General features: G+C 51.9%; 1 protein-coding gene across 2 annotated transcripts in view; it reads right to left on the minus strand.

Annotated features, from left to right (window-relative positions):
* Positions 1 to 447: 447 nt before the first annotated feature.
* Ciita (class II major histocompatibility complex transactivator) overlaps positions 448 to 12,247 on the minus strand; it is a 47,723-nt gene continuing 35,923 nt past the window's right edge. For both annotated transcript variants that reach the window (XM_051167407.1, XM_051167406.1), the window contains 7 exons: positions 11,637 to 11,708; positions 7,073 to 7,153; positions 6,084 to 6,176; positions 5,206 to 5,292; positions 2,334 to 2,417; positions 2,136 to 2,219; positions 448 to 703 (listed from right to left, as the gene is read on the minus strand). In XM_051167407.1, the coding sequence (XP_051023364.1) occupies positions 628 to 703; positions 2,136 to 2,219; positions 2,334 to 2,417; positions 5,206 to 5,292; positions 6,084 to 6,176; positions 7,073 to 7,153; positions 11,637 to 11,708 (577 nt within the window). In that variant the 3' untranslated portion in view covers positions 448 to 627. The remainder of the gene's footprint in view (positions 704 to 2,135; positions 2,220 to 2,333; positions 2,418 to 5,205; positions 5,293 to 6,083; positions 6,177 to 7,072; positions 7,154 to 11,636; positions 11,709 to 12,247) is intronic.

Below are 12,247 nucleotides of genomic sequence, written 5' to 3' on the forward strand. Positions count from 1 at the left end.
CGTCCATCCCTCACTAGGCGGGGCCCAGCACCAAGCCTGCAGCGGCAGGGTGACGGATGCTGACGCTCATGGGATATGGTTCACAGAAGAGCTGAGTCCTCAGTGCCCACTTCAAGGCCCAGCGTAGTCAGTGTCCCCAGAGTACATTCTGTGGGGATCAGGATAGGCAGGGAAGTCAGTGAGCTTCCAGAGTTGCCTCCTTGCCAGAAAGTTAGGGGCTGTCACGAGGGGGGGACTAAGGGAAGGGCTGGAGGACAACTGTGACACAGGCCAGGGGAGAGAGCAACAAACTAATGTCTTCATGTTGCTGGCAGGAAATGTATTAATTTCCTATGAAAATGAACCCAAGAGAAACAGCAGCAAGAAAGACTTTTAAGTTTCAAAGGAAGGACTTCCCAATGCCAAGCATGGGGATTATAGGTGACTGGCTCAGCCTGTCTTTCCCAAAGTCTGGAGGACACCTGCCAATTTAGAGACAGACTGACTCCAGATGACAAATGGACTCAAGAACCAGCCTTGCTTGATGCCCTCAGTCACACCTTCCCAAGGACACTGACCCACATGTCCCTGAGTGAGATTCTCCCTTCTGTGGTCCAACATGGCTACCTTGTCCAGGGCACAGCAGGGTCATCTCAGGCTGATCCGGGCATCCAGCTGCTGCAGGTGTTCCTGAACCCCAAAGGGGATAGTGGGTGTCCACATTCTGCAGAGGGGGACATGGGACCCCAGGGCCAGGTTAGTGGGAGTGTAGCAAGTCTCCCGAGGGTAAGCCGCACGCAAGCCTCACCTCCCACTGTCTAGAGCATTAGCCACATCCCACTAGGCAGGAAACAGACCAGCATGGGGGAACAGAATGCTGGGAGACCCCTGCTCAGTACGGATTTGCTGAGCGCCCTTGAAAGTGTCTACTCAGTGCATATTCCTCTTCGCTGTAAAGCGGATCCTATTTTGATCTCAGTTTGGCCTGTCCTCAGCAGATTCATGTTTTGAATGCTCTCTTCTTAGGCTGTGACACTAGTTAGAAGGCTGTGGAATCTTTAGGAGGAGGAGCCTGGCTGGCCAGAAGGAGGTCGCTGTGGGCACCACAGTCCACCTTTGAACATGATAGCCAGGCCAGTTCTGGCAGCTAACTGCTCCCTGGCAGCCTGTGAGAAGCTGTGGGCACCAGCTCCTGCAAACAATACCTTCCCACCACAGTGGGGCCCGTGTGGCCATGAGCAGGAAGGCATCTTTCCTCCACAGCGCCCCACCCCCACCCAGTGCGTGGAGCCAAGAGCTCAATGCCTTCCCACCGCAGTGGGCCCCGTGTGTCCATGAGCCCGAGGGCGTCTTTCCACCTTTTCATTGCCTCTGTCGAGTATTATTGTCACAACAAGAAAGGAATCGAGAGACGCAACTATCTATCCGAGAAGACGGACACAACTGTGCCGAGGAAATACACGTGAAGAGCAGAAGACTGGATCAAACATCGCAGTAGCTTAAAAAGGAGACATTTAAAGGTGGGGCCCAGTGTGTGTGTCTGCAGTGCCCGTACTCAGGAGGCTGAGGCAGGGGGATCGTGAGCTCAAGGGCAGTTCCATTTCAAAAACAAAGAAAAAAAGTGAATTTGCTATTTTTATGTTCTAAGATGATTGGATTAGGCAATTTTGTATGATTCATCCTGTTCAAGTATTTATTGAGTGCTTTGGTTAGCAGCACTATGCATGGGGACATGGCTCAGGTAGTGGCCTGCTTACCCGGCACATGCCAAGTCCTGGCTTTGGTCCCCGTTGTCACAATGAAATTGGCCATGGCGGTGCATGCTTATAATTTCAGCATTTGGAGATAGAGGCAGGAGGGTCATCCTCACTAAATATCAAGTTCCAGGCCACCTTTGGCTACATGAGATATAACACAAACACACACACACACACACACACACACACACACACACACACACACACACCTTTCTATTTCCTGACTAAGATGAAGTCAGAGAAGACTAACATAAGTCTTCTCTGCAGATTTCACCATCCTTATCTCAGAGAGAAGAAACAGAGGCCTATGGGGCGAATCAGTTGCCATCTCAGGATCATATACTGCTTGCAAGGCTGAGATTTGAGTTCTAGAGACACCCCCGGGGCAATGCCACTTACGCCAGTGTTTCCACTTGAGGGCACTTCTGAAGGCTGGAGGCCAGCTGCTGGGCACCGGCAGCCGTGAACTTGTTGAACTGGACACTGAAGAGAGAGAGAGATCCATCCTGAGGCCTGGCTATGCCCATCTCAACCCTTCCCATGATGCAGGTGGGAGACCCTCTGCCTCCCCAAGTACCACTCAACCCCTGCACTCACTCCATCACCCGCAGGGACACCATGTCCGGAAGCACTTGTGCCAGGCTCTTGGCTCCTACGTCACAGATGCAGTTGTTGTACAAGCTGTGGGCAACAGAGGAAGGAAAAGGCTTTGGGGTGCTGGATCAACATAGGCCCAGGTAAGAGCCACATTCAGCTGAGAATACTGCTCCATCTTTATCTATCTATGTATCTATGTATCTATCTATCTATCTATCTATCTATCTATCTATCTATCTATCCATCTACCTATCGACAAGGTCCCATGTATCCCCACGCTGGCCTGGAGCGTGGTAGGTTCTCAGAGATGACCTTGAGCTTCTGATTCGCCAGCCTCCGCCTCCCAAAAACTAGGATTAAAAACATCACCTCCAGCTTATGTGCTGGGGATGGAATGAACTCGGGGCCTCATACGTACTCTGCCAAACGAGCTGTATCCTGAGGCAGGTTCTACTGTTCCATTTTACAGATAGACTAATTGAGGTCCAGAGAGTTGAGGCCACTTATCTGTCATTCCACTGTGTGTTTGAGAAAAAAAAAAAAAAACCCAGCATGGACAGAAAGTTGTACACTGGACTTGGTGGCTTAGGGCTGTGTAATCCCAGCTACTTAGGAAACTGAGGCAGAGGGATTACAAGTTCAGGCCAACCTAGGATACACGAGACTCTGTCTCAAAATAGAAAGCTTTTTAAAAATTTTTATTATTTGTGTGTATGGGTGTTTTTGCCTTCATGTATGTCTATATTTCACATACATGCAGTGCCTAGGAAGCCGAAAGAGGACATTGGATCCCCTGGGACTGGAGTTAACAGATGGTTGTACCATGTGGTACTAGAAATTGAATCCAAGTCTTCCACAAGAGTATACAGCATTCTTAACTGCTGAGCCATCTCTCCAGCCCCTCAAAATATAAGGTTAAGAAGGCTGTGGTCATAGCTCAGTAGCAGAGTGCTTGTCTGGTGTACATGAAGCTGCTCTGGGCTTCGTCTCCACTTACATGGGCACGCGCGCACACACACACACACACACACACACACAGGGGTGGAGGGAAAAGGAGTAGAGAGGAAGAAGGAAAGAGAGAAGGGGAGATGGGGAAAGAGAGGGAAGATAGAAGAAAGGAAGAGCTGGGCGGTAGTGGCTCACACCTTTAATCCCAGCACTCGGGAGGCAGAGGCAGGCAGATCGCTGTGAGTTCGAGGCCAGCCTGGTCTACAAAAGGAGTCCAGGACAGTCAAGGCTATGCAGAGAAACCCTGTCTCAAAAAAAAGAAAAAGAAGAAGAAGAGGAGGAGGAGGAGAGAAAAGGGAAAGAGGGAGGGAGAGAGGAGAAGGGAGAGGGAAGGAAAGAGAGGGAGAGAAGGGAAGAAAGAGATGAGAGAGGGATAGAGAGTGAGGAAGGGGAGAGGAGAGAGAGGTGTTTCCCAACCCAAAGCATGGAACCTCTTTAAAGATGTGCCTCTTCCTATCTAGGTGCACAGTTTGCTCCCATGCCGTTGTTTTCATTTGTGAATGGGTAGGAAGGCGTCACTGTAGGGCGAGCAGGTGGGTTCCTGCTGGTTTATGCAGTGGGCCACATGTTAGCCAGGGTCTCCGTGTGACACACTCTCAGAAACCACTGAGGGCCACATGAGACACCACAGAAGGGGTGACTTGTGTTGGCCATGGGAAGAAGAAAACTCAGAAACTGTCAAGACTCCGACAGGGACTTTGAAGTTGGAAAGAATGGATTTTGGATACTGAGGTAGCTATAAGCCATCTGTAACTCTGGTCCTAGGGCATCTAAGATCTTCTTGTGGCTTCTGCAGGCATCATGTGCGTTAACACATGGGTATATATCGAGACAAAACACACAAAATAAAAATATTTTTTAAAAAACTTAAAGGAGAAAGCTGGTTGAGCACCGACATTCATGCTTTCTGCCTCTTGACTACAGATGCGATGTCACCAGCTGCCTCCTGTTCCTGCCACTATGCCCTCCCCCACACGGTGGACTGTTCCCTCACACTGTGAGCCCAAATAGCCCCAACCTTCCTCATGTTGTCTTTGTCATCTGGTGGCATCGACAATAGTAGTCAGTAAGCTTGGCTGGCCCACGAGCACCTGCCCATATGATCTGGATTTTCCTGACCTCTGACCCTCCCATCTCACCTTCCGTCCCTCCCTCCATCCCCAAGGACATCCCATGGTTTGTGGTAGGGAATACTGTACACTTAGCACAACTTGTAGGTGTAGGGTAGGTATCAAGTACATACACCATGAATAGTGCACTGCACAGCCCATTTGTCTGCACAAAGAGGACCCGGTTGGAAGGATGTGGGAATAGCTGCCTCAGTATAGATGGGCAGAAGCCACCTTTCCTAGAACATGACTTGGGGAAGGAAATTCTCTCATAGCTGGTTATCCAGGAGTTGGTAGTGCTGAGCTGAGTGACTGGGACTCTGGTCCAAACTCAATTCCCAGTTCAACCCCTAGCACCACACCAAAGACATGCTGAAAGGAATTCAGAAGTCGGAGATGCTATACTGAGGCCCACCAGGAGGTGGCAGTGTAAGCCCTGAATGGAATGATGATGGAACTCCCAGAAGCTGGCACTGCCAGGCTCCAGTGGGCTCCCACGGGTAAATGGGTAAGACACCACCATCCACTGCTCACTAGGGATGGAGAGCACTTGGCTATGACACGTGATCCGTTCACAGGATCCGTATTTTCCAGAAGAGGAAATAGACGCTTGGAACAAGTAAGCAACTTGCCCCTAGACTGTGGTTTAACTCACCGTAGTTGAATGTATTACCTGATGATGCATGGGCCTTGTAGCCAGCAAGAGGGGATCCTGCACCCTCCCAAAAGCCCACTTCGAGGAGCACCTCACTCACCTCAGCCTTAGGAGGGACTTGGCTAGGGCCGGAAGGGCTTCGGCAAGCTTGCAGGCACCCACATCGGTGATGCTGTTCTGGGACAGGCTACAGGGACACAGGGAGGAAGTGGTTCAGGACCCAAGTGGAAGGCTCTCCCTTCATCACCGGCTGGAAATGCAGCACCTCACAGGTGGCCTGTAGCCATAGACCGTGACTGGGAAGGGTCCTGGTTAATGTGGAGGGACTACAGGGACCACTTACTAATATGAGGAGAGAGAGAGAGAGAGAGAGAGAGAGAGAGAGAGAGAGAGAGAGAGAGAGAGCGCTCCCCTCCTCCACCTGCTGTCTGTCTGAGTAGTGACCCCTTCCCCCCTAGGGCTGTTTTCCAGAACTCTAAGTTCACACAGTAGGTGGTTACATGTCCAGGAATAGAAAGGTCAGAAGGAGAGAGGAAAAGGGAGGGAAATCTATCTTGTAAAATCCATCATTGTAAATTATGGAGATGCCTTCACTGTACATCAAGGAAATTGCCACTGGTGAAGTGGTGACATGTGGCACTCTGGGGCTCACTGACTGGGTAAGCTGGCATAACAGGTAAGTTCCGAGCCAGAGAGAGAGACAGACAGACAGACAGACAGACAGACAGACAGACAGACCATGTCTTAAAAGAGGTGGACAGTGTTCCTAAGGTGGCCCCTGGAGTGTACACACACTCAGAAGAAGAGTGAATGGACAGCCAGTGACCAAACGGGTGAGGCATGGGTGATCCAGAACAGAATGAGTGAAAGACGGCAAGATGGGCAGATGATAGGTGGAGGTGACCAGCAGCACAGAGCACTGGGCTGGGTAACCGTTCTGTACCAGAAGCCACAGGGAGGCAGGTCCAGCATACTCACTTGAGTGTCTCCAGGACCTTCAGCTGCGGGAAGGTGGCTGAGAGCTGCGACACCCCCTCGTCCCCGATCTTGTTCTCACTGAGTGAGTCCAGGCTGCAGATGAGATCAGATGGTGGTCATTGACCTTCTGGTCCCAGATCAGCATCCTCCAGGCCTGGTCCTCTCTAATGCCATAAACTCATCTCTGAGCTTATGGGAGCTGGCCTACACCACCAGGGGGCGCCATTCCTCTGGCCAGGGAACATGGCTAAGCACCAGGAATGAGAACCATGGCTTGGCTTTGTAGGAGCCCACAGAGCTGGTCCACTCCCCTAAACTCTTGGGCCTCAATTATTAAGCTCCTTCGTGTTCCCACCTGTCTGCCCTTTACAGTTGCTAAGAGCTGTGTGGGGGAAAAGAATTTCGAAGCTTGCAAAAGAACTCCAAACTTTCCTTTTTAAATCTGGAAATTCCCATCCTTTGTCCCTCTCCTGTACTAGGGGTCAGAATCCCTATGGTGGGGTCATCTGTCTCCCCCACCCCCAGTTGCCCAATGAGGAAGCTGTGGGGAAGGGGGGGAAGGGAACATGAACAGGGAGAAAGACTCCTCATGTGTCCTGGGGACAAAGTCCAGACTTCTCAGAGCTCAGGGTGAGGAGGGTCCCAGGGTGAGGAGGGTCTCAGGGCTTGTCAGGGCACAGGGTGAGGAGGGTCCCAGGGTGAGGAGGGTCCCAGGGCGAGGAAGGTCCCAGGGTGAGGAGGGTCCCAGGATGAGGAGGGTCCCAGGGTGAGGAGGGTCTCAAGGCTTATCAGGGCACAGGGTGAGGAGGGTCCCAGGGTGAGGAGGGTCCCAGGGCGAGGAAGGTCCCAGGGTGAGGAGGGTCCCAGGGTGAGGAGGGTCCCAGGGCGAGGAAGGTCCCAGGGTGAGGAGGGTCCCAGGATGAGGAGAGTCCCAGGGTGAGGAGGGTCTCAGGGCTTGTCAGGGCACAGAGTGAGGGTTTGTAACTCACTCCAGGTGCTGCAGGGAAGAGAAGGCCGGAAGGATCTTTGCCAATGTGGGGAAAGCCTGGGGACCCAAGATGGGGCCCAACCTAGGAAGCAACCAATGGCAGAGGTTAGACACTGAACCTGGAGACAGTAAGGACGGTCTCAGGCCCCTTCCCAGCAACCCCTTTCACCGCCCCCCCCCCAGCTTCTGTCATCTGGGCTCCCAATGCCTCCTTCTCAGGACCCCTGAGAGGCCTGCTGGGACTCCCCCATTTTACTTTCTGCTTTCAGCAGCCGGTTCTCACCCTGCTGATGTCCACAAGCACTGACCCTTGCCCTGCAATGAGGTCCCCACACAAGCCAAGGTCTATTCCTATGTCACACCAGATTGCCTACCTTTGTGTTTTAAATATCTGTTTTCCTTAAACTCGTTATCCCACTGCCTCAGTGGATCACAGGCATGCACTACCATATCTAGGCTTAAGATTGTTTTTTTAATGACAAAAATTGAAAGATCACTGTACATGGTAACTTAAACTCCTTCTGGAGGCTCCTGGAGCCTCGAGCTTTCAGGAAAGGCCCAGATGGGCACTGGGCTCAGCTTTGCCCTGGGGCCCACGCCATTCCCTCACCTCTGGATCTTGGCTCCTTCAGTGCTTAGCCATGATCCCAGGAAGAGAAGAGGTCACTTCAACAACTAACCTCATCACTTGTCTGCCAGGTACCAGATCAGGGCAAGAAAGCCATGAGCAAGCAGAAGCTCCCACTTGCGTAGAGCAGGCATTAAGGGAAGACAGCTAATCAAAGAAAACAGTCCACAGTCTGGACTGAGAGTTCAGAAATGCTATGGTCAGACATGGTGGGGGAGTTCAGAACGGGCCTCGGAACCCTGAGGTGCAGGGACACGGTGCCTGCATGCAGCTTGCCAACCTGAATTTGATCCCTGAGCCTGGCATGGTAGAGAGAACCAACTCTGACCTCCACAGGCACACCACGGAACGCACACACGCGCACACACACATCTAAATAAATGAACAGACAAAATAAAATATAATTGTAAAAAATAGGACAGAGGGAAGTGCGGGCCTGGGTGGGTCCCCTGTGAAAGGAAGAGTGTTCAGGGCACAGCCGTGGCAAAGGCCTGGGGCTGGGACTTGTTTCAGAAGAAGAAGCGTAGCGTAGGGAGGGCTGAGGAGGAGAGTGGAGAGGAGGGAACAGACAAGGAGTGATGAGGTGAATGGACTTGGGGCCTAGGCCCCAACTTGCTGTATAAGACACCATTGAGCCATTCTCCTGTCTCTCCCTCCAGATGCTGAGACCGCAGGTGCGCGCCACCATGCCCAGCATAGGTAGTGCTGCGGATTGAACCAAAGCTTTATGCATACTAGGAAGTCCTCTGCCAACTGAGCCACATGTACCCACCCCCACCTACATACATGTGGGTGTTTTTTTTTTTTAAGTGGACGGATCAGATAGTAGTCAGAGAGACTTGCAAGGTGGGGAACACGGAGGTGGCTGCAAAAGACACACACCCAAAATAGCCCTTTGTTTCCTTCCTTTCTTCCGCAGAACTGTCTCAGGGCTTCCAGCCTACTGTAGGTGGCTGTTGGCCTGGGCCCTGGCCTGTTCCACTCCGTAGCCTCTGGTACCCAGAGTGCAGTTCCGACCACCAGGGAGGGGCTTTTTAAGCTGAAAATAATTCAAAGCCAGAAAGCACCCTGTGGCTGTCTTCAGACATTTCCTCTTTTTCAGCAATATTTTTACCTCTATATATATTTGGCATCTTGTATCCTGTTGAAAACAAGAGGGGTTTGATTCTCTGGGGGGCGGGGCACAGTGAGCTGGCCAAGAGTGTGGGACCAGCTAGGGCTGCAGGGACCAGCCAGGGCTGCAGGGACCAGCCAGGGCTGCAGGCAGCTCGCTAACATCACCGAGCCTCAGGTTCCAAGTCAGTCCAATGGCTGTCTGCCAGGGCAGTTCTTCTCATAAAGGGACCTTAAGTAAAAGGCACGGAGGAGCTTGTGGGTGGCTCTCTGTCTTTGCTTTGAGACAAGGTTTTCCTATGTAGTCCCGAGTGGCCTTGAGCTTGTTACCTTCCTGTCAAAGCCTCACAAGCGCTGGTATTATAGATGTGCGCCGCCCTGGTCTGACAGAGCTTTTTAGTCGGCTAGGCAAGCTAGCGTGGCGTTTACAACTCTGAAGAAACTGCCTCATCTCTCAGGTCCAACTATGCCCATGTGTAAATGAGAGTTGACATCAATGGCCTCCTCCACCATTGTCGCAGATGTCACAGAGTAAAAATGCTTTGCAGTTGGAAAGCTATGTTAAAGCTGGGTGTTGGAGCTGGTGTGCAATCCTGGGTACTTGACAGGGTTGAGGCAAACGGAACAAAAGTTCAAGGCTAGACTAGATATCAAAACCCCTTTTCAGCTGGGCACAATGGTGCATGCCTGTAATCCAAGCACTTGGGAGGCAGAGGCAGGCAGATCATTGTGAGTTCGAGGCCAGCCTGGTCTACAAAGCGAATCCAGGACAGTCGAGGTTACACTGAGAAACTGTCTCAGGGGAAAAAAAACTTTTCAAAATAAAAAAATACATGGACTGGGCTGGGAATGTAGCTGAATTGGTGGTGTGCAAGCCCTGGGTTCTACCCCTTGCACTGCGTTAGCTTGGCACAGCTTTAACCCTAGCATTTGGGAGGCAAGTTTGAAGCCAGCCTGGGAAACATTAAACTCCGTCTAAATAAACAAACAAATATATGGGTTGGGATGTAGCTCAGTGATAGAGTGCTTGCCAAGTATGTACAAGGCCCTGGGCCCAATCCTCAGCACTTGGTGGGGGGAAAAGGGGAGCTGCTCAGGCAGCCAGACCTAAATATAACTCCTGGGGCTCCTCAAGGCTCATGCACTAGAGGGCAGTTCCCCTATCATAGCCCAGGCACCCTAGTCTTTCTAGAACCTACTGTGTCCCATCATCTCTATTCCCGCCGGTGCCACTGCTCAGGATGGTGGCTCCCAGGCCTGGCTGCACAGCTCCCAGTTTGCTGGGATGGAGTGGGTCCTAAGCATGCAAGACTCTCAGTGTCCAACCAGACCAGGCCTCAGCAAGCTGGACCCTAGCCCACTGGAGCCACACACCCAAATTCCTCAAGAAGGATCCTGCTGAGGGAAGACCCAGAAAAGCAAGTATGAGGCCGATGGGGTCTGAGCATGCATATGGCTGGGAACCCCAGTAAGACTATTCAGCCGCGAGGCTGGGCCCGGGCCCTGCAGAAGGTAAGGGCACCCGAGTTGAGGAGACTATGGCCAGGCTGTGCATTCCCCCTGGGGGAGAACATGTGGCCAGGGCGGTGATCCACCCAGGAACAGGCTCAGGGTGCAGTTCCTACTTCAGCAGGGAAAAGACCCAAGCTGAAGTCTTGGAGGCTACGGTCTGGGGCACACTGGGCTCTTGACAACCATTTGCATTCCTTCAAGGCTAACTTTCTCTCCAGCAGCCACCCCACCCCCGACCCCCCACCCCCACCCCGGCTCATTCCCAAGTTCTCAAGCTTCTGGGAAGATGTCACCTTTGGTGGGCTTTGGTCTGGTGCTGTGTATTCTATTACTGCCCACTCACCCCCCACCCACCCACCCTGCCCAAATCTGGTTGCCACCCAGATGAGCACATTCTCCGGGCACCTGTCTTTGTTGTGTGAAAGTTGATTGGTTAATAAGGTTGCTGAAGCCTGTGACTGGGCAGAAGAGAGAAGCAGGCTGAGCTGAGGTTCCCGGGCTTGGAGGGACAGTGAGGTAGGGAGGAGAAGAAAGAGGAAGCAGAAGGTTATAGCAGGAGGCAGCCGGAGAGAAGGAAGTCACCATGAGGCAGCAAGGACCATGAGCATGTGGCCATGAAGGCTGGCCTGGGGGAACAGAAGAGCCCAGGCAGGAACGATTAAGGCAAGCAAGTTGGGGTGTGTAGCTGGGAAACAGCAAAAATAGCTTAGAGGGTTGACACCTGCCCAGTTACAATGCCTTAAAGTTTTGTTTTGTTTTTTTTTTTTTATAAATCCAAGAGGTCTCTGCCTCAATTATCCATCTACAACACACCTCCTCTAGGAGGCTCCGCCAGCCCGCCCTGCAAGGGAGCTTGCTGGGAAAGTTCATCATGGACAGCAACCTCTGCTCCTCAAAGAGCCGTATGATGGCTGAATAGGCATGAGCTCCTGTGTGCACACGTGTGCATGTGTGAGAGTGTATATATGCATGTGTGTCTGAGTGTGAGCATATGAATGTGTGCTGTATGTGTGCAGGATGTGTGTGTGTGAATGCCTCAAGTGTGTGTGCACAGTGTGTGTATGTGTGTGTGTGTGTGCGCGCGCGCGCATGTTGCCCTGTAAATGGGCCTGTTCTCTGCTGGTCTGAGCATCCCCTGCACTCAGCAGACAGGCCACACCCCAGGAGGCGGAAGCTGCTTTCCCAGTGGAGAGTGAGAGGGCAGGAATCATCCAGGCTCTCACCTCCCGCTCACCGTGCCTCTGGCCCAAGATCAGCTAAGATGGCAGAAACAACCTTGGGACACTGAGGCAATCGCCCACCCCTCACTTACGCGAACTCTAATTTCTTAAGGTCCCGGATGGCAGGAAGATCCTTAGCTGCATCCTCTGAGGGGTTTCTCAGCCTACAGAGAAAGGACTTCGGTAAGTAGGTGTAGCCTTACCTGTGTGCCCCAGTGCCCACATCCTGACCCCCAGGGTCCACTTCCTCGGGAGCTGTTGTTGACCCTCCACTGAAAAGAACAATCTTTGTCTTTGAGTGCTGAAGAGGTAGCTCAGTGATTAAGTTCATGTTGCTCTCCCAGAAAAACTGGAGTTTGGCTCACAACTGCCTGTAACTCCAGCTCTTGGGGATCTGATGCCCTCTTTTGGCCTCCACAGGCACTACACACACACACACACACACACACACACACACACACACACACACACACACACACAAACACATACTTAAAAATAAAATACTTTTTAAAAGGACATCTTAGGGCCAGGGAGAAAATCGTGGACCTATTTTACCAGATATTTGAGAGGATGAGGCAGGAAAATTATAAATTGGAGGCCAGCTTCAACTGCATATCCAATTCAAGGCCAGCCTGAGCGACTTAGTAAGACCCTGTCTCTAAATAAAAATGAAAAGGGCTAGGGTGTGGCTCAGTGTTAGAGT

This window comes from Acomys russatus, chromosome 25, assembly GCF_903995435.1.
Source record: "Acomys russatus chromosome 25, mAcoRus1.1, whole genome shotgun sequence".
In the NCBI taxonomy this organism is placed as follows: domain Eukaryota; kingdom Metazoa; phylum Chordata; class Mammalia; order Rodentia; family Muridae; genus Acomys; species Acomys russatus.